Here is a 26,491-nt window from a genome sequence, read left to right on the forward strand (position 1 = left end):
AGCCCGTAGTAGAACAAACAGAGCTGGAAGGGACCTTGGAGGTCTTCTAGTCCAGCCCCCTGCTCAAGCAGCAGACCCTACACCATTCCAGTCCAAGAGACTGTCCAGTCTCTTCTTCAAAACCTCCAGTGATGGGGCACCCACAATTTCTGGAACCAAGCAGTTACACTGGTTAATTGTTCCATATTTCCCTCCTCCTCTTTCCTTGCAGCGCACTGCCCCTGCACATGGAGGATCCACCTCTTACAAGGGAGTCTGTTCAATCGGCCGATCTCCATCTGAAAGCTGGAAGCCCTTTGCAAGTTCTTAGTTAACTGGGTACATGCTGTCCTTGACTTGTGGCCAGTTTGACCAATTTGACTGGTCAAATTTATGACAGACACCCCCCTCCCTCCCCAAAGGTAGTTATTTCAGAATTATGATGCCTCCCCGGGTCACAGGATCACATTTCGGATGCTTGGCAATCTCTCTGCATTTGCAAAGAAACAAGTTGCGGCATTTCTGCTGAAAACGGACGTTTGTGTCTGGTTTTCAGGGAATTGCTCCAAAGGGAAAGATAAGGTTGCTCCAAGACCGTGGTGACCACTTAATGACCAGTGTAAAAAAAGGTTGTAAAATTGAAGCTGTGGAATCCTGGGAGTTGAAGTCCCCGCATCTTAAAATAGCTGAGGTTGTGAAACCTTGTCTTAAGGGATTGGACCCTGAAGGTGGGGCCAAAGCTGCAGGCATTCCCTTCCATTGTGAGCTACCTGGACTTGTCTCCTCTTCCTCCTCCTCTTCCTCCTCCTCCTCCTGGCTGTGTCTCTCCTCTGGCAATCCACCTGGCAGAGTCTCCCCTTTGGCCTCCTCACCTGCAAGAGGGGGAGATGGCGAAACCAACGAATCGTGTTCAGCTGGACACCCCATGGCCACCCAGGTCCTGAAGGTTGACAGGAAGAGCCAGCTGGGGAAATGGTCTCACCTGGGGAAGAGCTGCCTTCAGCTGGATCTGTCCGCCGTTCCTCTTCCTCCTGGCGCCGCTGCTTACGCAGGACAGTCCTCGTGCTGGTGACCCAGGCCTGGTAGGCCAGCTGGACCCAGAAGAGAGAGAGAGAGAGAGAGAGAGAGATCGAGCCTGCCTCATGCAACTGCTGGAGACCATCCCAGAAGCAGGAGAGCCCATCACCCCCCAGGAGAACCATCTCGGGACCTCATAAGGGACAGACAAACCCCGAGAGTCCAAATGTTTTGAAGGCAACTCCACCATTCTTTGACAGGTGTCGGTGGTGTTGGCTGAGGAGACGGGACTCAGGTGTCTGGATGGCACAGGGGGTTTCTGCCTGAAGAGGTCTCAGGGCCTTTGCCAACTCGAGAAGGTGGCATGAGAAGACACAGCCCCCTTGAGCATGTACAGAGGGCGTTCCTGTTAACATATGGCATTCATGCAGCAGCCTATCAGGAGGGCCTGGGGAGCAGGAAAAACTGTCTTTATAAAAGAGGGGTGCATTTATTTAACCAGCAGCTGTGAGCCCAACTACAAAGGAATTAGGGAGGTTTTATACCTTGCATTTGTTTTATAATAATCATTATAAAACATAAAATTTTAAAATGTGTATTTCCTATAGTACAGTGGTTCCCAAACTTGGCAACTTTAAGACTTGTGGACTTCAACTCCCAGAATTCTCCAGCCAGCAGAGTTGAAGTCCACAAGTCTTAAAGTTGCCAAGTTTGGGAACCACTGCTATAGTAAATTCATATCCCGGGCAGTCAGTAATACCTGTGCTCTCCACCCACTCAAGGCCTTGTAGGGGGAAATCTCCTGCCCCCTCCTCACCTGGAAGGCGCTCTGCTTTGGGGGCTTCGGATCTTCCACGGGGGGCTCCTCATCCTCTTCGCTGTCCGTCTCGAACAAGAAGTAATCCCCCGAGTGGAGCACTAGGGGCCCCACAGCAAAAGTCAGTCAGGGCCCTTCTCCTCCTCCTCCCCCCCGTCCTCAACAGCCCCATGTGGGTCGGGGAAGGCCAGGCTCCCTTGAGAAGAGAGGCATGCAGGAAGAGTAACAGAAAGGCAAGAGTGCCTCTAGGCATGTACAGAGAAGGGCCACCCTACAGGTCAAGGAAAGGAGGGGGCAGGAAAGAGTTCAGAGGAGCTGAGCCTCAGAACCCACAAGGGCTGCCTGCCTTCCACAAGGGCCTCTTCTCAGCCCTGGGTCTCCCTCCAGACCAAGGCCACAGGGCAGGTGACCAGCCAGAGCGTCTGGGCCAAAGGCTGGTTTGGACTCGGCTCTTCCTAAATTGACCTCAGGGTGGAGAGTCGAAAGAGACCCAGCCAACCCCAGAGACATTTTCCCCCCACTGGTCCCCTTACGACAGTGGTTCCCAAACTTGGCAACTTTAAGACTTGTGGACTTCAACTCCCAGAATTCTCCAGCCAGCTCTGCTGGCTGGAGAATTCTGGGAGTTGAAGTCCACAAGTCTTAAAGTTGCCAAGTTTGGGAACCACTGCCTTACGGCATTCTCCTTTCAGCTCTTGTGCTGCGGTTTGGATTTTGGATTTTGGATTTGATGCTTTGGGCTGTTTGCTGGCACCTTGGACGTCGAGCTTTCGGTTGGGAAACTACCTCGAATCGCTTTGCCAATAAGGCCAGGTGCTGCCAGCGCCCTAAAGCGGCGTTTCTCAACCTTGGCAAGATGGGTGGCTCCCTATCGGTCTTCGAATGCGCTTCAAGGTGCTGGTTATCACCTTTAAAGCCCTACATGGCCTAGGACCCGGATACCTGCGAGACCGTCTCCTGCCACATACCTCCCAATGGCCAATAAGATCTCACAGGATGGGCCTTCTCCGAGTGCCGTCGACCGGACAATGCCGGCTGGCGACTCCTCGGGGGAGGGCCTTCTCTGTAGCTGCTCCGGCCCTATGGAACGATCTCCCCCCTGAGATCCGGACCCTTCCCACTTTCTCGGCCTTCCGAAAGGCCACTAAAACCTGGCTATTCCGGCAGGCCTGGGACTGTTGACCTCATGAATGAGGTCCATCCCCGCCTATACTGAGTGCATGATGTGTTTCTTTTAAATTTGTTTCTTTTTCTCTATTTTTAATTCTTATTTTTTTTCCTTATTGTATTCAGTAAGCCGCCCGGAGTCCTTCGGGTTTGGGCGGCATATAAATTCATTAAATTTCAATTTCAAATTTCAACTCCCAGAATCCCCCCAGCCAGCACGGGAGTTAAAAGTCCACCCACCTTCAAGCTGCCCAAGGTTGAGAAATGCTGCATGGGTACACACCCCCAGGGGGCTTGCAATGTAACCCTCCCCCCTCCCAATAAATTCCAGCGAGTCCCGAGGAGTGTTCCTGGGGGCCAATTCACGGAAGGCCCCACTCCCGTGGCCGGATCTCCCAGGGAATTCAAGTGAGCAGAGGGGAAGATTCTGCTCCCGCTGCCCCCGTTCTGGCCAATGCAAACACGTTACCCCTGTAATGGCCCTGCCTCCCCCGGCAGCCTCCGTCCACCCGAGAAGGAAGGGCTACTTCCTCTGGGGAGAGTAGAGCAGGCGATGCGGGGCTGCCCTCCACAGAATGTGGTTTTCCTTGGAGGGAAGAAAAGAGAAGCAGAGAAAGTCAGAGAAGATGCCAACGTTTCCCAGGCAACAAAGACATGCAGAGACCCTCCCCCAAGCAGGCAGAAGAAGCTGGCAATGGAGGAGACCACTCAAAATCTGTCCACACAACATCTCAGTGGGGGGGGGGGGGTTCTGGCAAAGCACTCTGGCTAGGACTGTGGGTGGTTTGGATGGCACCTAGCTGGCCCTTTCCCCTTCTTTGGTGAGGGTTCCTCTTCTGTAGGGCAAGGGTGTCCAAACTTGGGAACTTTTAAGACTTGTGGACTTCAACTCCCAGAATTCCCCAGCATTCTCATTCTCTCTCTCTCTCTCTCTCTCTCTCTCTCTCTCTCCCTCCCTCCTTCTCCCTCAGGGAAAAGGGCGGCATATAAATCCCAATAAAACCTAAAACCTAAAACCTAAACCTCTCTCTTGCTTTGGAAGTTCATTCGGGTCCTCCAGGCAGAATCCATATCACACAGTAAAGGATTGTTTCTCAACCCCGGAGTCCTTAGGATCAGGGGCTTCGGTTCCCACAATTCCCAGCTACCCAGGTTGAGAAACACCGCACTACAAGGCAACACTCACTAAACACTCCCAAAAGGACGTATCTGCAGCATGCATAGCCAAAGCACTTTCACAGCAGGTTCTGGTGGTCCGGCTCAGCCAATATGCCTAAGGGAGGTGTAGAGGGCAGTGGGAACGTCCTTGATGGATGGAGGAAGAGGTGCTATCAAGGCAACGGCCAGATGAGAGGGGACTGAACCCAGGGCACGGATGTAATGTGAGAACGTGTTTCAGTTGAGCCCCATCCTAGTTCTCCCAAAGATAAAGGCTGGGGAAGCACATTCGGACTTGCAAGATTCTGCTGCTATAGCTTTACTATAAGAGTAGGACTGATCTACACGGTACTGGTGCAGGGGTGAAATAGAGCCGAGGTGGCGCAGTGGTTAAATGCAGCACTGCAGGCTACTTCAGCTGACTACAGTTCAGCAGTTCGGCTGTTCAAATCCCACCGGCTCAGGGTTGACTCAGCCTTCCATCCTTCCGAGGTGGGTGAAATGAGGACCCGGATTGTTGTTGGGGGAGATATGCTGGCTCTGTAAACCGCTTAGAGAGGGCTGAAAGCCCCATGAAGCGGTATATAAGTCTAACTGCTATTGAAATGCTACCGGTTCTGACCGATTCACTAGAACTGGTGGCAAAAAAACGCTTTAAAAAGTGAAATGAAGAAGGCCAGACAATCGCATGGCCCACAGCTGATCCATGCGATTCTCAGAACTATTTTGTTTTTCACTTTTTAAAGCATTTTTTTTCCTGCGGGTTCGGACAAATAGATAGGAAAAAAAATGCTTTCCAAAGTGAAATAAAGAGGGTCCAGATCGCGCGAGTCACAGCTGATCATTGGAACTATATTCTCCCCCCCTTTTTAAAACATTTTTTCCCCTACCTATTCGTCCGAACCGGCAGAGAAAAATGCTTTAAAAAGTGGGGGGGAGTTGGCCACACCCACCCGGTCACATGACCACCCCTACAAGCCACGCCCACAGAACCGGTGGCAAAACCCCCTTCGATTTGCCCACTGCACGGGGGTCTCCGTCTGCTCTACCTCGTTGGGCTGACAAGCAACGGTGGAAGCTTCCAGACAAGCCCCCGAATAAGCCGCGTCTGGGATCTACACGGCAGTTTAGGGTGTTCCCTCAATCGAGCCACCAAGGTTCCGATGCCTGGTGAGGCCCTGAAGGACGCAGGCAGCAAGAGACTCCGAGCGGCAGCCCATGCAAGAGGTGGCCAGAGAGCCCGGAAGAGAGGCAGGCAGAACGGATGGAGACGGATGGATGGGGAGCCCAGATGACCCCACGGTTAGCAGTTGCAATGAATGGCCTCTGCAATGGCAGAGCCAGCGGGATGGACCAGGGTTAGTCTGTCCGCCAGCCCTGAGGCTGGGCTGTACCTGTGGCGTGATCCAACCACGGGCGCCACCAGCGCTTCCCTTGCGGCCCGGGGTCCTTCTTCGCACCTGAGGCTGTGGAACAGGGTACAAGGGCAGGTGAGGGACACGGGGACGGCCGGAGGACAAGGCCAGCCGAGCCTGAACGAGCAGCTGCTCCATCTCCGGATGCCTTCCGCCAGCCCGGGCCCAAACGGTCTCCATCCCAGGCCTTCTCTGTGGGCCACCCATAAGGAACCTCTCGGGGGCAAAAGCCATGCCTGCTTCATGCGGCTGCCAGTGGGCGGAAGAAGAGGGCGCCCCCCCCCCACTCTTCATGGAGACCAAGCAGGGTGTAACCAAAGCCTACGTGGGGGTTGCAGGCAGGAGGAGGCCAAATCCTAGGAGGGAGGCGGGTGGGACTTGCAAGGACAAAGGAAGACCCACATCCTCCCCGCTCAGCCTTCCGTGGGTCCAAATGGCTTCTACAGTCACACTTCCCGGCGTCTCCCGTCAGGAGAATGGCTGCTTTTGTAAACTCCGCTGCCCGGAACAACGGCGTGGCATTGATGCGACATGGGTGTCGACCACTGAAAGCAGACTGTGGGACAGGCCACTGCGGGAGTTCTGCTGCCCTTGGCCAGGGACTTCCTAGAGGTTTTCCAGAAATGTTCCCCAGCCCGAAACTCCCTTCACACCTGGCGTGGCTGCCTCCGTGGCCTCTCCCGAGTCTCTGGCCAGCTGTCCCTGGTGGTACTTCTCCTGCTTGGCTCGAATCCGTTGCATCCTGTGGGCAAAGGGCAGGAGCTGGGCAGTGGCTCATCTCGCCATGCCGTCCTGGATCCTCGTTTGCCTGCACCTCAAGTAATTTCTCTGGGTCCCAGGAGCCAAAGTCGGTGGCTCCGTCCTGCAAGACCCTTCCTCCCCAATGCTTGTTTCTCTCCCTGCCCCTTCCTGCCCAGGCTGGACTGGTAGCCTCCTCCTGGCATTTTCTCAGCCCTGCCTGAAGGACCCAGCTTGGCCGTGGGAACTCCATCCACCAGGACAGAAGCTTCTGAGCAATCAGAGGGGCTTTGAGCCTCCACAGCCCTGATTCCCATCTGCAGATCCTTCAGGGATCCTCGATTCCCCCTGGCAGATTCCCCACTTCAGTCACAAGATCTCTCCCGGGGGAGCCAGAGATCAGAGATCACTCTGATGCAAGAGCTGATGGGCGAACTCCACCTCAGGTCCCAGGAGGGCCTGTGTGTAGGTCAAATCAACAAGAACGGAATCCCCTCCTCGCTCCAGAGAACGGCGTCTCCCACCCCAGTCCTGAAAGCTGGACAAACGCTTGGGCCACCCTCCCTGCTGGCCATCTTGCTCTCCTTCCCCTCCCGTGGAACTTACTGCCGCTTAAGTTGGACCAAGGATTTCTTTTCAGCCTGGTGATGGGCGGTCATCTGCTTGATCATCCTGGCTTTGAAGAGGGCGAAACCCCTGCGGAGACACAAACCAGGGTCCATGGATGTTGGGAAGAGCCCTGCCGAGCCACCTTCCTGACTTCCCGGAGCGGCCTGACCAGGCACAGAAAACGGGCCGGACGCCTCGGCAACGGAGGGCCCCGTATTCACTCACTTACTACCCTCCCGGCCTTCCGCAAAGCTGTTATGTCCTGGCTGCTCCAGCAGCCGGGGGGGGGCCCTCGATATATCCAGCACCCCGGAGATTGTGATTGTTGTATATTTTAATGTTGTTTGTGTATTATTCTCCCCTCCCTTGTTTTATTTTAAGCCGCCCGGAGTCCTTTGGGAGTGGGCGGCATACAAATCAATAAAATCAATCAATCAATCACTCAGATCTGTGGGCAGGATGACAATATAGGAGGCCCTTGGCTCGCGGCTGCAATCGAGCTGCAATTACAGTGGTCAGTCAGGACGGTCACGAAGTGGGCCAACAGGCCACCCCTCCCAATTTCACCATCTTTTTTGTGGCGGTCATTAAGTGAACCCCGTGGCTGTTAAGCGAACGCGTCGTTTCTTATGGGCGTTTGTTTGGCTTGGAGAGTGGAATTTTACACCCTGCATCCCCGGATGAGCAAAGCTGGGCACCGCCCCACAGACGCCTCCTTCCCACGCGCCCCAGCCCCTCCCCGCCCACCTGGAGGCCTGCAGGGCTGAGGCCTTGAGGTCGGCCCAGACGTGCAGGAAGTAGCAGCTGAGGAAGACTCTGCGCTGGAGGAGGAGGAAGATGAAGCAGATGCTGTCCCAGATGATGCCGGCTTCCTCCACTGGCAGTGCACAGTCCTGGTTCTTGTCCACATCCTTGGCTGGCAAAGAAGGGAGGAGGGAGGGGCTCAGATGGGGAGCAGAGCAGGAGGGGGGGCCATATTGTGTGTCCCCCCCCAGCTGCCTCCCATGGAAACTCTGGGCTCTCCCACATTCCCAGCCCCCCCCCCCGAGGAGCGGACTGTCTCCCACTCAAATGGACGCCTGTGTACAAGCTCAGCAGGTTAGAAGTGTCATCGGGGGGCAAAATGCCTCTTTTCTTTCAAATCTCTTGGCCTGCGATTGAGGAAAACACTTCCACTTAAATTGACTGGAACAGGAGCCGCAATGAAAGGTCAGGTTTCAGGGGTTGTTTATGCAACACGCTCAACGATAACCTTGGGTAAACGTGGCAAAAAGGCTATCTGTAGAATATGGAGCCAAAGTAAACCAAACCATGTTTCCCTAAATCAAGTGGGTTGAATCTCTTCCAAGCTGCCCAGAGGGAGGAGTGTCTCGGCCTTTCTCTAAAGTCTTTTCCCTACAAGAACTTCTGGAGTCCCCCAACTGTCGCTGGGCCAAAGCAACAGGAACCGCACAGGACTCCGGTTGCTTCGGTGGCAGTTGGGGGTTGCTGTGAAGACGTCGCGAATCGTCAGTGGAGAAACGGCACAGCTACGGGGCCCTTCGGCTCCCGCTCTTTTTCCATGCTCCAGACTCCAGAGCCACCCACAGGACTGGGGAAGGGTAGCTCCCAGCTCCTCAGATGTCAAGAGAAGATACTCACGGTCATAGTAACCCTTGACGGTGCAGGCCAGGCTGAAGAGCTGAATGACCCAACAGAAATTGTTCTGCATTTGCTGGACGAAGACGCAGGAGAGGAGCTGGCAGAGGAGAAAGGGAGTCACACCCCTCCCAAAAGGGATGGTCGGCATTCAGACCAAAGACCCATATTTTGCACGCACAACTGGGCATCTTTTAGTCCGGGAGAGGGAAGGGCCTGCAGGGAACGTGAGCCTTACCGAGAGCATATTCTTGGCAATGATCACCGTCACGTTGTAGAGGATCAGGCAGTCCCACAGGATCAGGCGGGCACGCAACGACCAGCGCAACATGGCGGTGCCAAAGAGCAGCAGGTAGAAGCAGGCCATCAGGTAGCCCAAGCCAAAGATGCTGATGCGGTTGGCCCCAGCGATAAAGACAACGACCAAGACGAACCAGAAGAGGTAGCGGAAAACACACACCTTGACTATGTCCAGGTGGGACCTGGCAAGCAGGAAAAAGGGAAAGAAAAAACGGAGAAGAAGAAGAGTGAGTCTAGCAGAATCGAATCAAATCGAATCAAAAATCCCACGAAAATCATTGAATCTTTGTTGGATCTTGGTTGATTTAATCCCAGTTGTAAGGGACCTACCGTATTTTTCGGAGTATAAGACGGATCTTTTTCCCTCAAAAAAGAGGCTGAAAATCTGGGTGCGTCTTATACACAGAATACAGCATTTTTTGCCTCCCAAAACCCCACCCCCTTCACCAAAATGGCCATGCATAACCTCTAGGAGGCTTTCAGAGGGCTCCTGGGGGCTGGGGAGGGCAGAAATGAACGAAAAAAGGACCGTTTTTTGCTCAATTTTGTCCTCCCAGCCCCCAGGAGAACTCTGATAGCCTCCTAAAGGCTATTCATGCCCTTTTTAAAAAAGGAATGGGCCTGTTTTCGCCAAAAACGGACCGTTTTTGGGAGGTCTGCAAAGTACAAAAACTTTCTTTTTAATTTGCCTCTTCAAAATCTTGGTGCGGCTTATACTCCGAAAAATACAGTAAATGCAGTGCTGGTTCAAACACCCTAGGATAAATCATCCTTGGGAGCATGAAGTGAGCCAGGAAACGCCACTTAGGGGCAAAACCTGGCTAATACTAGCCCAGGGAGGGGACTGTTCTGATCTCACCTGCAATTGACAAAATTGGGCACGGGGTTTGGCTGCCCCTGCAGGGGCTCCAGCTGCTCCCGGTTGTCACCAGCCAAATGCACCCATTCCTCCGTTTGCTCGTTGACAAAAACCTTCCACTGCTGAGATGCGCAGAGGAGCAAGAGGAAGTCACCTGTGGGAAGCCATGTTTTGTTTTGAATGCCCATCACATCAGAAGACACGGGAAAGCAGATGTGGCTGTGGGTGCCAGAAACGCCTCCCGTTTTGGAGAGGAGGAACAGCCCACTAGCACAGTGGTTCCCAAACTTGGCAACTTTAAGACTTGTGGACTTCAACTCCCAGAATTCTCCAGCCAGCAGAGCTGGGAGTTGAAGTCCACAAGTCTTAAAGTTGCCAAGTTTGGGAACCACTGCACTAGCACGTCACCTCCCATCCCAAGGGGTGTGTCCCAATTTTGGTGTCTGTTTGTGTGGGGGGGGGACACAATCCCAGACTATATTTAAGAACCGAACGACATCTTTATGGAGAAGTGTCCTAGATGCCCAACTGTCCTTGGGGCAAGGAGCAAGACTACCAAGGGCTTCAACCTCCTTCTCAGGAACTCTCCCTGGTGCTGAATTCAGGCTGAGGCTCAGTGGGTCACAGAGGAAAGTTTTAATGACCCCAATCGAGTGGCAAAATATCACACCCTTTCCAAATTCACTTCCAAATTGGGACAGCCTGTGGCTTTTCTTGCCACTAATGAGTACACAGTGTAAGAACAGCCACATGGGTAGGGCTGGGGTTTCAATGGGTTTGAGGATTTATTCCTATAAGTCACCCGGAGTCACTGTGAGTGAATTGGACGGGTATATACATTTGTTTAATACATTTTTTAAAAAAATGAATGATTTTTTTTATTTAAAAAAAGCAATTCTCTTCCATCAGGTATTCCAACCCAGCAGGTACTGTTTCCAGGTACTCACTCATGAGATTGATCGAATTGGGTTTCATGAAGAAGTCGGGGAAGTACATCCATTTGATGAGAACGGAGGTGATGGGAAGGGTGGGGCTCCACCTCCAGGGGTAATCTAGGCAGGTAAGAAGCAGAAACATGGATTCTTGGGGAGAGCACTTGGATCCGGAGCCCAGCATCCTTCCCTGCCCCATTTGAAGATCTCCCCTCTCCAAAGCTTTTCCTTTTTAGAAGGAAGGTGTGCGGTGTCTTTGACCAGCAACAAGTGATCATCTTCCCCTCCAGGGAGTTGTACAATTCCCACTTAAAGCCTGCTTGATCACCGTCACGGCATCTTGACACAGGAGAGTCATAATTTCACCAATTTCATACCGGCGAGACCGCCTACTGCCACACTCCTCCCAGCGGCCGGTAAGATCCCACAGGGTGGGCCTCCTTCAGATGCCGTCAGCCAGACAATGTCGGCTGGCGGCTCCCCGGAGGAGGGCCTTCTCTGTGGCTGCCCCGACCCTTTGGAACGAACTACCCCCAGAAATCTGGACCTCACCCACTCTCACGGCCTTCAGAAAAGCTGTCAAGACCTGGCTATTGGGGCTGTTGACTTCATCGTTGAGGTCCAGTCCCGACTGAAATGAATGTATCTGTGTTGTTTTTTTTAACTTGTCTATCTTTTTTTTTTTATTATTATTATTTTCCCCTCTCTGTAAGCCGGCCTGAGTCCTCCGGGATTGGGTGGCCTATAAATAAAATTAAACTTCAAACTTCAAGAACAGCTCCCACTCTTTGTCCTGGATCTCTCACTTCCCAGGTTTTGTGACGACTTTCTGGTCAAGGAGGAGAAAACTCTTCCTGTGTCTAAACCTCTCCATTAGGCAGAATGTGGTAAATTTTCTAGTATCCCCAAGCCAGCTCTTTTCTAACTTAAAATTCCCCAGATATTGCAAGCCTTTCTCAGAAGGGAAGTCGTGTCGTGTCGTAATTTATTTATATGCCACCCTTTTCCCTGGGGGGACTCAGGGCGGCTTACAACTCGAAGGGGGGGGAAACAAACAATTGACACATAAGACAGTACATCATTAAAAGCACAACATTCATACTGTTCGGGTGGGTTACAGTCTTTAACCCCAGGCCTGATGGGATAGCCAGATTTTAAGGGCTGTGCGGAAGGTCTGGAGGGTGGTGAGGGTACGAATCTCCACGGGGAGATCGTTCCATAGGGTCGGAGCTGCCACCGAGAAGGCTCTCCTCCGCGTAGTTGCCAGTCGACATTGACCGGCAAATGGGACTTGGAGGAGGCCTAATCTATGGGATCTAATTGGTCGAGTGGAGGTGATTGGCAGTAGGCGGACTCTCAAGTACCCAGATCCACTACCATGAAGGGCTTTGTAGGTGACAAGTAGCACCTTGAACCGTACTCGGAGATCGACCGGTAGCCAGTGCAGCTCGCGGAGGATAGGTGTTATGTGGGTGAAGCGAGGTGCACCCACAATCGCTCGCGCGGCCGCATTCTGGACTAGCTGAAGTCGCCAAATACTCTTCAAGGGCAGCCCCATGTAGAGCACATTGCAGTACTCCAGCCTAGAGGTCACAAGGGCACGAGTGACTGTTGTGCCCACTGAATGTTTGGGATGGTTTTTTTCCTGGTTAAATGATGACCTCATGATCAGAATGGCACTTGGAATGGCACACGGTTGGTTGCTCTCTCTGGGGTTGCGCCTTTTACAGAAGCACCTTGCAATTACCTCCCTCAACGGGGATGGGAGGAGGAGGAGCAGAAAGGACACGCCAAGCACTGGCTCTACTCGGAAGGAAGGCTGCAGCAATGCTTGGCTCCCTCCCTAGGTTGGAGTCTCACCAATGCAGAGAACTGGAGGAATCCCAACACAGAGAAGGTACTGGAAGATGAAGAAGAGAGCCAGGAAGAGGCAATACTTGGACCAGAGCTTGGCAATGGCCTGACGCCGCCTCCGGGTCAGGATCACAACCAACCAGCATCCGTGGAAGATCACCATGAAGTTCATGCGCTGGCCAATCACGTTGACTGTCACTAGGAAGCAAATCTGAGGAAAGAGAAGGGAAAGAAGTCAAGGAAGAGGCTGCATTGGAAACCTTTGGTCTGGTGGCATCTTGGGGGATGGATGAGAAATCTCTGCTCTGGCATCAAGGGTTCTTCCAAGACTTAAGAAGCTTTGGCCAAATACCACACCTCTTTATTCATTACTGCAAAAGCTCCACCCCTTTTTCATATGCCTTCATATTTTTGCTCCAGACACTCCTGGTGCCTTAGCATTGCCAGGCCTGAAAACCATCTTTTTCCTTTTTGGACTTTAGGCCTGCCACACTTTCTATTATTCTATTTTGCATTTTCTATTGTGGGAAAATGGGAGGAGGGATTGTACGGAGTTGGGTGATACGTAGCCATAACAACATTCTTTCGAGAAAGCCAAGGTCATTATCCTTTGTCTCTACACCTGGCCGGAACTGGATGGGTGGAAGCTGCCAGTGTGGCAGGGGAAGAGTGGACCATGGGATGGACTTGTGGGTGTGGGGATGCAAGATCTTGAACTTTCAACTGGGTGGGAAAACCTGAAAGCTTTCAGATTAAGCTTCTCCCAAATGTGCCAACGTGTCTCTCTTAATCAATTGGGACTTTTGAGGAATCCTTTGCCTCGGACTCTGATTTACTTTTGGATGCTATTTGGAACCCTGACAATCATACTGGCCAAACTTTGACTTCTTCATTCTACGCAACTTAAGTAGCATCTTCTCTTCAGCCCAGCCAGCAGCATCCAGCTCACCTCAAGGCCAAACTTGTAGAAGAAGTAGTTGATGAAGTACTTGATGCAGTTCAGCAAGCCTTGGTCAAGGTTCTGGCGTGTTGCATCTTCAAAGACCGTCTGGGTGAGTGGAGGCACCAGCTGGTGTTTCTTGCGATAGTATTCCTGGCATCGATACACCACCGCTTCAAAAACCAGCAGGACCAGGACCTGTAGGTGGTTCTGAAGAGGAAGAGGAAGATGAGCCAAGGACAGGGGAGATAGAGACCACCTTGCCTTAATATCATAGAGATTCCCTTCCAGATAGTATGACGGACTACAACTTCCTTCAGGGCTGGCGGGACCTGCTAAAGAGAGGACAGCTCCTGCGCACCTGGATGTAGACCAGGCTGGGGTATCCTTTGCGAATCCCAAACCAATTTGCCGGGTCAACAGGACCTTGGTAGAGGGTAGAGTTGCCGATCTCCTCTGGCTGGAGGTTGGTCTCATTCAGCAGCGGCTAGAGGGGGAAAAGGAATTGGGGCTGGATACTTCGGACCTGGGTACCTGAGAGACCGCCTCCTGCCGATTACCTCCCATAGACCGATCAGATCTCACAGGTTAGGTCTCCTCCAGATTCCATCTGCCAGCCAATGTCGGCTGGCGACCCCCCGGGGGAGAGCCTTCTCTGTTGCAGCTCCAGCCCTTTGGAACGACCTCCCCGTGGAGATCCGGACCCTTACTACCCTCCCGGCCTTCCGCAAAGCCACCAAGTCCTGGCTGCTCCAGCAGGCCGGGGGGCTTGTGAAATATCCAGCCCCACGGTAACTGTGAATGTTGTATATTTTAAAGTGTTGTTTTGTTTATTTCTCCCCTTCCCTTGTTTATTGTAAGCCGCCCGGAGTCCTTCGGGAGTGAGCGGCATACAAGATCAATAAACTCAAACTCAATTACATTGTAACGCAACCCATCAAAATAATTCACAATTACCAGGAGGTCAGGATGGAGTATAAACGGTTCCACCACAAAACCGCGGTAGACTAAAGTGCGCTCGACGAAAGCGCGTACGTGACGTCATCACAGCGCGACGAAAACAGCGCGCTGTGAGCGGTAAACTTAAAATTAATGCGTAAATCTAAACCTAACCCCCCCAAACCTAACCCTAAACCTAACCCTAAGCCTAACCCTTAACCTAACCCTAAACCTAACCCTAACGCTTAACCTAACCCTAAACCTAACCCTAAACCTAACCCTTACCTTTATGTGAATCGGCTTGCTTTAATTTAATTTTAATTTAATTTATTTTTAATTTTATTTGTCGCGCTGCTGATGATGTCACGTACGCGCTTTCATCGGGCGCGCTATAGTCTACCGCGGTTTTGGCGTGCCACGGTATAAACTCTTGGTCTGATCATCAGCCAGCATTTCCCTGGAGACCACCATTCCCCCAACCCCCTTTCCCTGTCTGTTTTTGGGACTGTTTCCCACGCGCACAGCCTGAGCTTTGAAGGCGCTTCCATCCTCCCCACCACCACCACCATCTCTGGCTCTAAGGTGGGAGGGAGCATGTACCAAGCTGCAGTTTTTGTCGTAGTCTTCTGGGTTGACGATCTTCAACTGGTACAGCATCTTGCAGACGATGATGATGCAGGCCCAGATGGTGGAGAGGCAGGAGGCCATGTGGCGGAAGCGGCTGTAGGGCACCGCGAAGGCCCACAGCACCACCAGCAGCAGGTTCATCACCGACACCTGCGGAGGGGGGGGAGGGGGAGAGGAGGCACACAACAGCTGGAGTTGTGCAGAGGAGGCCGGCATCCTCACGAGTTCCTTTAATCTTAAAAAGCAGAGTCCCCCACGGGGCAGAAAAGGGCCAGGAAGGTTACGCTGGTGCTGAAGGATGTGTCCAGGTAAGACTCCTGCAGCCTCAAAGGTGACTTGGGGCCCTGCATGGCCCACACTTTTGCCCACAACAGTTACCACCCCTGTGGGCCGAAGCAGATCCTTTGCCTTTCCTTGCTACTCCCTTCCTCCGTGGCCAAATTGTGGTTTGTATGGAGATAGCTTGAAGATTCCTAGAGCAGTGTTTCTCAACCTTGGCCACTTGAAGATGTCCGGACTTCAACTCCCAGAATTCTTCAAGTGGCCAAGGTTGAGAAACACTGTCCGAGAGGGACAAAATTCTGCAGGCGTTAAAATTCCTGGGAGGAACCGTTTTGCAGGCTGCATCTCCTCCATCTCGCAGCCGCCGGTGGCTTTCTGATCTGCCAAATGGTTGGATACCCGGGTGGCTCCTTGCCTAAATCAAGCCCCTCCCTTGGCCGTCAGCAGCTCCCCCCCCCCCCCCCGGGTTCAGCCACTGTTCGGGGGACTCACCTCCTGCAAAGCAACCCAGATGATGTACAGAGCCACCAACTTCAAAACGTGCAGCTCCAGCAGGCGGAGGAGAAAGACTCGGATGCAGCCGAGGATGTCTGAGAAGCTCTTCCCCAGCACCGAGAGGCGTTGCAGCACCAGGCCCCACTTGCTGGGCACACCCTCTGCAGGGGGGAAAGTAGGAGGAGGAGGAGGAGGAGGAGGAAGAAAGACAGAGCTGGGAATACTCAGACTCCATCAAGCCTGGTGCTTCAGAAGGCTTTGCCCTCCCCAGCAACGCCAATCAAAGATAAAGCCTGCTTGAAATGAAATAGCCATAGCAATTACCCTTAGACTTCTATACCGCTTCACAGTGCTTTACAGCCCGCTCTGAGCAGATAACAGAATCAGCCTTTTGCCCCCAACAATCTGGGTCCTCATTTTACCCACCTTGGAGGGATGGAAGGCCCAGTCAACCATCAGCTGGTGAGATTTGAACTGCTGATCTGCAGCTAGCAGTCAGCTGAAGTAGCCTGCAGTACCGCACTCTAACCACTGCACCACCTCGGCTCGGAAATAACTCTCCCTTAGAAGGGAAATCTGTTTATGTTCAGCAAGTGTAGTTCTCTTCCTGGACGGTGTCCCATCTCTAACCCTAACCCTAACCCTAAGCTGCCCGGAGTCCTCCGGGATTGGGCGGCTTATAAATAAATTATAAATCCCTTCATGGTACTGGACCTGGGTATTTGAGAGACCGCCTGCTGCCAATTACCTCCTCTAGACCGATTAGATCCCACAGATTAGGCCTCCTCCGAATTCCATCCGCCGGCCAATGTCGACTGGCGACTACCCGGAGGAGGGCCTTCTCTGTGGCTGCTCCGACCCTCTGGAACGAGCTCCCCGTGGAGATTCGAACCCTCACCACCCTCCAGGCCTTCCGCAAAGCCCTCAAAACCTGGCTGTTCCGACAGGCCTGGGGCTAAAGAGCTTTTGCCCCCCCCCCCCTCGAATGGTATGGTTGTTGTGTGTTTTTAAATTGTGTATTGTTCTGTTTGTCTTTTTTATCCCTTATCTGTACCCCCTTCCCTGACTTGGATTGTGAGCCGCCCTGAGTCCCCTTTGGGGAAAAGGGCGGCATATAAATGCAATAAATTCAATTCAATTCAATTCAAACTTGAAACTTGAAACTCTCCAGTAGGGACATCCTCCAGGAAGACATTTTGTTGAACGTAAAGAGTTTTTTTCTTGCAACGGAGAGTTATTTCATATCAAGCAGGCTTTATCGTTCTTGGCCCCTTCTTCTTCAGCTTTCCCCCCTTACCTTCCGAAGAGGCATCAACATCATCATTCGGCTCAGGGGCTTCTCTTTGGCCACCTTCATCCTGGAGCAGCTCCTGGCTTCCATTAATCTCCCCCTTCCTAAAAACCAAGAACACCAGCAGGACTCAGAGTTGCAATCCTCCCCGGGATTGGAAAGACAAGATTTGGGCCAAGACCTCCTTCTCTTCCAACCAGCACCTTTCATGAAAAGCTGGCTCAGGGAGCCGGGACCTCCCCACCTGAAAGCAACGGACGTACCCTGGTGAGGTGACGCGCTCCAGGTCGGTGATACGCATGAATGGCCGGTGGAAGTAGTGGAGCTGAAGGATGCAGGCCAGCAGGAAAAAGCCTGGGATGAAGATACTGGAGAAGAGCTCCGAGACGCTGAACTGCTCCAAGCCAAGGTCACCCAGTCTGGAGAAGGATGGATGGATGGATGGATGGAAGGAAGGAAGGAAGGAAGGAAGGAAGGAAGGAGGGAGGGAGGGAGGGAGGGAGGGAAGGTAGGTAGGTAGGAAGGAAGGAAGGAAGGAAGGAAGGAAGGTAGGTAGGTAGGTAGGTAGGAAGGAAGGAAGGAGGGAGGGAGGAGGAAGGTAGGTAGGTAGGAAGGAAGGAAGGTAGGTAGGTAGGTAGGAAGGAAGGAAGGTAGGTAGGTAGGTAGGAAGGAAGGAAGGAGGGAGGGAGGAGGAAGGTAGGTAGGAAGGAAGGTAGGTAGGAAGGAAGGAAGGAAGGAAGGTAGGTAGGTAGGTAGGAAGGAAGGAAGGAGGGAGGGAGGAGGAAGGTAGGTAGGTAGGTAGGTAGGAAGGAAGGAAGGAAGGTAGGTAGGTAGGAAGGAAGGAAGGAGGGAGGGAGGAGGAAGGTAGGTAGGTAGGTAGGAAGGAAGGAAGGAAGGAAGGAAGGAAGGAAGGAAGGTAGGTAGGTAGGAAGGAAGGAAGGAGGGAGGGAGGAGGAAGGTAGGTAGGAAGGAAGGAAGGAAGGTAGGTAGGTAGGAAGGAAGGAAGGAAGGAAGGAGGGAGGGAGGGAGGGAGGACGGGAGGGAGGGAGGGAGGGAGGAAGAAGGTAGGTAGGAAGGAAGGAAGGTAGGTAGGTAGGAAGGAAGGAAGGAAGGAAGGAGGGAGGGAGGACGAGAGGGAGGGAGGGAGGGAGGAAGGAAGAAGGTAGGTAGGAAGGAAGGAAGGAAGGTAGGGAGGTAGGAAGGAAGGAAGGAAGGAAGGAGGGAGGGAGGTAGGAAGGAAGGGAGGGAGGGAGGGAGGGAGGGAGGGAGGGAAGGAAGGAAGGAAGGAAGGAAGGAAGGAAGGAAGGAAGGAAGGAAGGAAGGAAGGAAGGAAGGAAGGAAGGAAGAAGGGTCTTTAGGTCAAACTGAGCTGATTTTAATCAGACGTAGCCTGACCTATGTGTAATCGCCTACTGAACTGACAAATCAATTTGGAAGCATTCAATTCATTCAAATCCAATTCAACTTAGAGGAATTGAATTGAGCGTCTCTCGATGGCCTCCCTGGGAGGAGGAGAGCGTTTTGATCTCCTTGAAACCAACAAGAGATCTATTTCAATCCATCCCCTGACTTAGAAGATCCCCGGCCGGGTAAGGAGCCCTCATCCACAGATCCTGTGACTCCCACTCACTGTTCATCGGTCAAATGGGTGAAGTTCCTCCAGTACATGGGGAAGTCCTCGAACTGGAAGGTGTAAACAGCTATGAGGACCAGCATGGTGTAAGCTACCACAAACCACCAGAAGGCCTTCAGGAGCTTCCGCCAGAGATCGTAGTAAACCTGCAGAAGATGTTGGGTGCAGATAAAGAGAAGCGTCTAGTCGTTTTCACAGATTTCATCCACTCCAATTTGTTGTTCAGGAGACCCAAGAAGTATCTTAGAACAGGCAGGAAGGTGGCCATCCCATCCGATGAATGGACCTTGTTCGCATGGCAGTACCTTTGTCTCAGAGTCAAGGTAGAAGTGCTTGGGGGAAATTCTCCTCTCCCCCAATTCCCAGAGGGCTAATAGTAGGGACCCAGATGGACCAGCCTGGCTTGAAAGCCACAATGACTGGGAACGCTGGGGATAAATCTGCAGGTCATCGGGACGAGGCAAAAGGCAGGTGGCTTTTCCTGTTTTCTTCCCCTTTGTTGCACCCTTTTCAGCCCCTTAATCTCTAAAGACCCTGACGTTGCTCTGCTCCAAAACCAACTAATCACCTGGAAGAGGGTGAGGAACAGCAGGAAGAGGAACATGTAGACAATTTTGTAGACCACCAGGCGCCCAGCAAAGCTGACCACAATGAACATGCCGGCGCAGACTAAGATCCAGAATTTGGCGTAGAAGCCCTTCACGTAGCTGCCCAGGACTTTCAGGACACCGTGCTTGGGGTCTGGCTCTGCAGCAAAAAGAAGAGGGGGACGGGAACGTGGGGCTCAGAATGAACTGGACCCCAGGGCAGAACCCCACCCTCACTCAAACTGAAAGTGCTGTGGCCCAGTGGACTCATCGTGCCCAACTGGAGAGTGGCGCACTGAGTTTAGGCTTAGTGAGTTTTGGGAACCCAGCCCATTGCAGCTTATTCCACAAATGTCGGCTTGTACGCCTCCTGAATTTAAGCTGGCATCGTCCTGAAGACCAATCCTGCCCTTCAGGGACAAGGTTTGGAAATCACCTGGACAGGATTCTTGGCAAGTTCAAATTACTTGGGTTGCCAAGAGGTCACCAATAAAACTCCCACAAATAGCAGTTAGCAGTTAGACTTATATAGCGCTTCATAGGACTTTCAGCCCTCTCTAAGCGGTTTACAGAGTCAGCATATCGCCCCCACAGTCTGGGTCTTCATTTCACCCACCTCGGGAGGATGGAAGGCTGAGTCAACCTTGAGCCGGTGAGATTTGAACCACCGAACTGCAGATAACAGTCAGCTGAAGTGGCCTGCTGTACTGCACCCTAACCACTGCGCCACCTCGGCTCATAGCAATAGCAGTTAGACTTATATACCACTTCATAGTGCTTTCAGCCCTCTCTAAGCGGTTTACAGAGTCAGCATATCGCCCCCACAGTCTGGGTCCTCATTTCACCCACCTCGGAAGGATGGAAGGCTGAGTCAACCTTGAGCCGGTGAGATTTGAACCACCGAACTGCAGATAACAGTCAGCTGAAGTGGCCTGCAGTACAGCACCCTAACCACTGCGCCACCTCGGCAACAATGCAGCTGGATATCTGTTTAGCAGGTGCAATGGACGGGGAGGGGGGCTTTAAGTCCCACTAAGGTCAGGTTTTTAAAAGTTAAAGTGTGCATTATTCTTCACTGGATCTGTTTCTCACTCCAGGTTTTCTGAGCCTGGGGACTCACCTGCCTCGATAACCATCACTTCCATCAGGGGGGCCGGAAGAGGTTTCGTTTTCAGCAGCTTCTCCTTCACAAATTGTCGCACCAGAAGCCAGAAGGTCAAGGTGTACAGGAGCTGTGGGGAAGGGCCAGCGGAGAAAGGGAGGTCAGAGCATCTGGGTCAAGCCCTGGGCCAAAAGAAATGGGCCAGGTCAATGGAGGGAGGAAGCTCTCCAAGTTAAATCTTAAACAGTAAGGTTGAAAGAGCCACATTTCCCCCCCCCCCCCCCGTGTTTCTGAAAGTGCAGTCTGAGGACTCCTGGGAGACCATCCCCCCCCCCAAAAAAAAAGTCCCTCCTAAGGGTCCCTGAAATCGAAATTATTTGCCAGCCTGGACTGAAAAATAATACAATATTAAAATTTATCTGCTTATCACTTTTTTCCATACTTTTTTCTTTTTTTAAAAAAAAACCTGCACTGCCTTTCCTCCTGTAAAAAGTTATCCAATAAAAAAATATTTAAAAAAAGGAAAGAAAGTGCACACACAGAAAGCCTTCGTTCTTGTACTTTGTCCTGAAACTGGGTGTCATTTTTATTCATGCGCACCAGCAACTTTCAGGCTGGGGGATTCTGAGCACTGCAGTCCCCGCGCCTGAAAGCCCGCTGGCTGGGGAATTCTAGCAGTTGAAGAAAGTCAACAGCTCAAAGTTGCTGAGGTTGAGAAAGACGGGTGAACATCACAGCTTTGTGCCGAGGGTGCACGAGCCCCCAGACCCCAGGCAGGCCTGCTTTGGAGCCCCACCTTCTACCAAAGAATCAGCTGAGGAAGGAAGGAAGAAAGGAGGGAAGGAAGGAAGGAAGGAAGGAAGGAAGGAAGGAAGGAAGGAAGGAAGGAAGGAAGAGAAAGACAGGAGGAAGAAAAACCAATAGGGCGCTAAAAGAAGAATCAAAACCAACACTGACATCCATGTAGGTCGAAGCAGGCTCAGGGGTTGACCCTACCTTAGCCCCCAGGACCAGGCAGGGGTACTGAGGCCGCACCAGCCCCAGCTGCTCCAGGGGCATGGAGCCGACGCTGGTGGGCAGCTCAGGCTCCAGGTCCATCCCCCAGACATACTGCAGGCTGCAGAGGGCGACGCCGTAGAGAAGGATGAAGGGTGAGCAGAGCATGGCGAAGTGGTGCCTGTTGCGCACGATCCAGATGAGGCACGCCCAGAGCAACAGCACGAAGGTCAGCCAGCTGTGGTATGTGATGCTCCACACCTGGAAAGAACCCCAGAGAGAGAGAGAGAGAGAGCAGGCTGGGAGGGGCGTCTCTTTTTATAGGGGCACAACTTCATTATGGATTCTCAAAAGCACAAGATTAGAGGATTTTTTTGGGGGGGGGGGGAAAGAAAAATGATCAAAAAAAGAGAAACGGTAAAAGTACCAAAAGCAAAAGAAACGCAGAAAATAATTATAGATTTCTACAGATGTGCATTATTTAGTTAATTCTGTACAATTCTAAAACCTTGGCTCAATCACCCAATCAATCAGAACAGAGCTGGAAGGGACCTTGGAGGTCTTCTAATCCAGCCCCCTGCTCGAGCAAGAGACCCCCCTCCATAGCACTTCAGATTGTACAGGGTCTCCTGCTTCTCCATGAATGGTGTGATGTGTTCTCAATGAACCTAGGAGAGTCTAGGATGGTTGCTACAACTCACGGCATTCTTGTATTGTGTTAAAATTATCCTACCGCAAAAGGATGGTCAACCCCCCCCCCTCCCCTGGACTGTCCACTCACTCACCATCATGGCAATGAGGGCGCAAACGTAGCTCTGCTTCATGACGACGTGGCCCAAGGAATGAAGCAGCTGCATCTTCTCCTGGGGACGCTTCTGTTTCCGGAGGGCTGCAGAGGGGATGGGATGGGGGGGGTTTCTTTTAGAGCAGGGGGGTCCAGACCGCCTCCCAAAGCCTCCCAGTTGAAGGGCAGGTCATACAAGGCTTCACCTGAGTGATCGGTTCCCACAATTTCATGCACGGTGAGCTCCTCCGTCCCAGAAGCTTCCGGGTCCTGGATAAGCATCGGCTGCAAACGGGGCACAAAGTGAATGATTGGGCGCTCAGAGGAAACCCCGAAGCAGCTCAAACTCAGCTCCGTTCCAACTGGCACTTCTGGGCCTGGAAGCATCAGGGGAGGCCTCTGGAAGGAGCCGCCTCCCACCCCTGGCCGGGCTCCCTTGTGAAGGAGGCGATGCCGTGATCGGGACCCCCAGTCTAAGAGGTCCTCTCCAGAATCTTCTGCTGCTTCCAGGGACCCGGCCTGCTCTTCGTGCCAGCTGCCTCCTTGCTGGTGCTGAAGAGGATTCAGCCCCAGAGCCTCTGTCCTCCCCGAACCCCACTTGGCACCTGGAGCCAACGCCCACGCCCTCCTCGCCTCACCTTGGCATCTTCGGGCAGGTGGCCTTTGTCCCTGGACCGGTTTTCCAGCTCCAGAAGCTCTGAGGTGGAAGACTCGGAATCTCCCTGTCATTGAATGGTTTGGAAGGGAAGAGAAGAGGGAGGGATTTCCACTGTGTTGGTGCTCCTCGTTCCCCGACATTCCTCCACCCAAGATGCCGAAAGCCACACAGGAGGCCCCCGGGGGTCTCACCTGTCCAGAGGAGCGCAGCCTTCGGAGCTTCACCAAGGTAGCCAAAACGTAATAGAGCAGCAAGAGGATCCCTGGATTGGCGTAGACAGGCCAGGAGTGGGTGACGTCCAGCAGCAGCTTATTGGGCTGGTTGCAGCCCGCAGGGAGGATAATGGCCTTCAGCCCAAATAACCTACAGGAGAGATTGAGGAGAGCAGCATTCGGACGCAGCTACAATGGCCGGAAAGTCCTCTTGTCGCTCTCCAACTACTCTTTATTCCTCTGGGATTTCACGAAGGGTGTTTATTTTTTTCCCCATTTTTTCCCCCCCATTTTTGTTAACTTTTTATTTTGTCTGTACAAAATTCACATCTTTGCAACACGTTACATTTTTTACATATCCTTTGTGATTCTTTTATCTTTGCAAATAAATCTTTTATAACTATAGCTTTATATATATATGTGCATTTATATTATTTCATTCTATATATAATATTCTACATGTATAACAGTCTTTACTACATTTGAGTCGTTTGGATAATATATTTATTTGCTACAGTTTTATCTCGCATTTCTATGTTTTAATCATTTTCCAGTTTTGTAGTTGCTTTTTAATTTTTATTTTATTTTATCAATTTCATATATACATTCACAATTATATGATCTCATAACTGTTATTAATAATATGTATTTATAACAATTTTTCCCTACTGTTAACAATATACTTGAAGATTGCTTTTTTAACATCCCATAGATCCATCTTATCTTACAACGGTCCTACTTCTTCTTCCCTCCCTCCCTCTTTCCTTCCCCCGTTTCTTCTCTCCTACTCCCCTTCCTTCCCTCCCTCCTTCCCCTTCCCTCCTTCCTTCCCTCCTTTCTTTTCTCCTTCTCTCCTTCCTTTCCCTTCCTTTCCTCCTTCCTTCCCCCCTTCCTTCTCTCCTACATTCCCTCCTTCCTTCCCTCCTTTCTTCTCTCCTTCCTTCCTTCCTTCCCTCCCTCCCTCCTTCCCTCCTTCCTACCCCCCTTTCTTCTCTTTCTTCTCTCCTTCCTTCCTTCCTCCTCTCCTTTCCCACGAAGGGTGTTTAAAGGGTGGACATGCAGGGTGAGTCCTGCTGATCTGCAGCCCCCCCCCCCCCCCCCCCCCCCCCCCCAGCACAGAAGCCTTCCAACAGGAGCAAAAATCCTGGGAACCTTCCTCCAGAGTCAGGCCAGCAAAGGCTGCACCCCTTCCAGAGCCACGAAAGGGAGACCCCCACTTACCGTGCCCAGAGGCCAGTGGGTGGGAGGATTTTCTGCCCGAAGGGGGTCTGGTAGCCATACAGGCAAATGAGGTGGCCCCCGGCAAAGACGTCCACCATGATGCAGAAAGCATTGAAGGCCAGGGGGCTGGTGGAGAAGTGGCAAGCCCACCAGGTCATGAGGCCCACGAACAGTAGGTAGTAGACGCTGGAGAAGGCCGAGGGCAGGGTGATCCCTGGAAGGCAGAGGAGGAGGAGGAGAAGCAGGGTGACTGAGAGTTAGCGGCTGCTTGGCATAATGGGCCTTTGCCAAGGAAGAGAGCATGAGGACCGGAAGCTTTGATTTTAAGGCAAGAAACGTTGATCCGAGCCGAGGTGGCGCAGTGGTTAGGGTGCAGTACTGCAGGCCACTTCAGCTGACTGCTATCTGCAGTTCAGCGGTTCTAATCTCACCGGATCAAGGTTGACTCAGCCTTCCATCCTTCCGAGGTGGGTGAAATGAGGACCAAGACTGTGGGGGCGATATGCTGACTCTGTAAACCGCTTAGAGAGGGCTGAAAGCCCTATGAAGTGGTATATAAGTCTAACTGCTATTGCTATTGATCCAACTGCCATGATCCAATTGGAAGTTCTCTATGGTTTCAGTGTGGCCAAGAGCTTCCAAGCTCCCCCAGCTCTGGCTGACTGGCACTTCGAGTGGCTTCTCTCTTACAGGCAGCCCAAACCTTACATTCTGCAGAGGGATTTGGAGCCACGAATCCAGAGTCAACCCTCCCCGGGAGAGTTAGCCCTCCACGCTAAGGTCAGGAGAAGTCTGGGAAACCCTTAAGAGGTCACATCAGCCCTGCCAGTCAGCTCCATGTTCCAGATGCGCCAAAAAAAACACATCTGCTCTCTTTGCTCCTGCAGAGTCCCGAAGAACTCTTCTCACCAAGATCTGAACATCCATGAAGCCATCGCACATTTCTGCGGTCCCAGGTTCCCCCGGCTGAGACCTTCCCGATGGGCTGGGCAACTACCCTCTCATTCCTAGTCAGAGATGGGTTTGGCCATCACTGGCCACCAAATTGTGGCCCAGAAGTAGCCTCTTCCCTTTCTCTCTGCAACAGAAGAGCTTCGGTCTCCTTTGGTTCCTTTCCCTGGGTACTTGGGATTTCCTGTCCTGGAGGATTGTTTCCCATTGAACCGGGATGGGGAGGGCTAGCAAGGAGTTCTGCCTTTGCTGTTAGGGTTCGATTTTAAAAATTGTGAAAGGGAAGCTTCTAATTATTTTTTTATTTTATTTTATCAATTTCATATATACATTCACAATTATATGATCTCATAACTGTTATTAATAATATGTATTTATAACAATTTTTCCCTACTGTTGACAATATACTTGAAGATTGCTTTCTTACCATCCCATAGATCCATCTTATCTTACAACGGTCCTACTTCTTCTTCCCTCCCTCCCTCTTTCCTTCCCCCGTTTCTTCTCTCCTACTCCCCTTCCTTCCCTCCCTCCTTCCCCTTCCCTCCTTCTCTCCTTCCCTCCTTTCTTTTCTCCTTCTCTCCTTCCTTTCCCCCTTCCTTTCCTCCTTCCTTCCCCCTTCCTTCTCTCCTACATTCCCTCCTTCCTTCCCTCCTTCCTTCTCTCCTTCCTTCCCTCCTTTCTTCCCTCCTCTCCTTCCTTCCCTCCTTGCTTCCCTCCCTCCTTCCTACCCCCCTTTCTTCTCTTTCTTCTCTCCTTCCTTCCTTCCTCCTCTCCTTTCCCTTCTCTCCTTCCCCTTCTAATTAACAAGAGACCTGGGTTGGGTTCTTCAATGGGGCTGGTTGATGCTCTTGAATGCATTGCACTGGACAGAACTTCTACTCTGCTTTGAGCTGTCAAGAAGAAGCTCTAGAAGGTTCCAACTAGTTGCAGATACTCAAGAGTAGGAGCATCTTTTGAAACACACAACTGGCTCATGCCCTCTCCGCAGAATCCTCAACACCTACCTGCCAGTGCAATTAACACAACAGCCAAGATCTTTCCAACGGTCATCAAGAACCCGTGAGCCTTTACCCGCAGCCGAGCAGCCAACTGTGCCCGCCGCCTTGGCGAGCCCGGGGCCGGAGCGCCAGTCCCTCCGTGGGGCTTTGAGTCGCCCTCATCGATGGCTGCTTCTTCCTGAAGGAAAAGGGAAACCCACAAGAGGTCACTCAACGCCTACGAGAGACTCAAACGCTCTTTCGCCCAGGAGGTCTGGGAGCCTCATCTTTGCCCACTTGCCGCTGGTGG

At 52.2% G+C, this 26,491-nt stretch overlaps 1 protein-coding gene across 1 annotated transcript in view; it reads right to left on the reverse strand.

Annotated features, from left to right (window-relative positions):
- The window catches only part of LOC116517413 (piezo-type mechanosensitive ion channel component 1-like), a 77,903-nt gene that overhangs the window by 14,092 nt on the left and 37,320 nt on the right, over nt 1–26,491 (reverse strand). The window contains exons 6-33 of the mRNA XM_032230329.1: nt 26,209–26,380; nt 24,251–24,464; nt 23,009–23,180; nt 22,798–22,881; nt 22,366–22,444; nt 22,161–22,264; nt 21,376–21,636; nt 20,398–20,509; nt 19,259–19,437; nt 18,688–18,836; nt 17,321–17,476; nt 17,064–17,161; nt 15,764–15,927; nt 14,963–15,139; nt 13,785–13,910; nt 13,433–13,633; nt 12,490–12,694; nt 10,645–10,749; nt 9,698–9,851; nt 8,777–9,020; nt 8,542–8,638; nt 7,648–7,816; nt 6,898–6,987; nt 6,207–6,295; nt 5,533–5,604; nt 1,814–1,914; nt 962–1,070; nt 750–851 (exon numbers count right to left, since the gene is read on the reverse strand). Coding sequence (XP_032086220.1) covers nt 750–851; nt 962–1,070; nt 1,814–1,914; nt 5,533–5,604; nt 6,207–6,295; nt 6,898–6,987; nt 7,648–7,816; nt 8,542–8,638; nt 8,777–9,020; nt 9,698–9,851; nt 10,645–10,749; nt 12,490–12,694; nt 13,433–13,633; nt 13,785–13,910; nt 14,963–15,139; nt 15,764–15,927; nt 17,064–17,161; nt 17,321–17,476; nt 18,688–18,836; nt 19,259–19,437; nt 20,398–20,509; nt 21,376–21,636; nt 22,161–22,264; nt 22,366–22,444; nt 22,798–22,881; nt 23,009–23,180; nt 24,251–24,464; nt 26,209–26,380 — 3,985 coding nt within the window. The remainder of the gene's footprint in view (nt 1–749; nt 852–961; nt 1,071–1,813; nt 1,915–5,532; nt 5,605–6,206; nt 6,296–6,897; nt 6,988–7,647; nt 7,817–8,541; nt 8,639–8,776; nt 9,021–9,697; nt 9,852–10,644; nt 10,750–12,489; nt 12,695–13,432; nt 13,634–13,784; nt 13,911–14,962; nt 15,140–15,763; nt 15,928–17,063; nt 17,162–17,320; nt 17,477–18,687; nt 18,837–19,258; nt 19,438–20,397; nt 20,510–21,375; nt 21,637–22,160; nt 22,265–22,365; nt 22,445–22,797; nt 22,882–23,008; nt 23,181–24,250; nt 24,465–26,208; nt 26,381–26,491) is intronic.

The sequence above is a fragment of the Thamnophis elegans genome, chromosome 14, assembly GCF_009769535.1.
Source record: "Thamnophis elegans isolate rThaEle1 chromosome 14, rThaEle1.pri, whole genome shotgun sequence".
NCBI classification, from domain to species: Eukaryota; Metazoa; Chordata; class Lepidosauria; order Squamata; family Colubridae; genus Thamnophis; species Thamnophis elegans.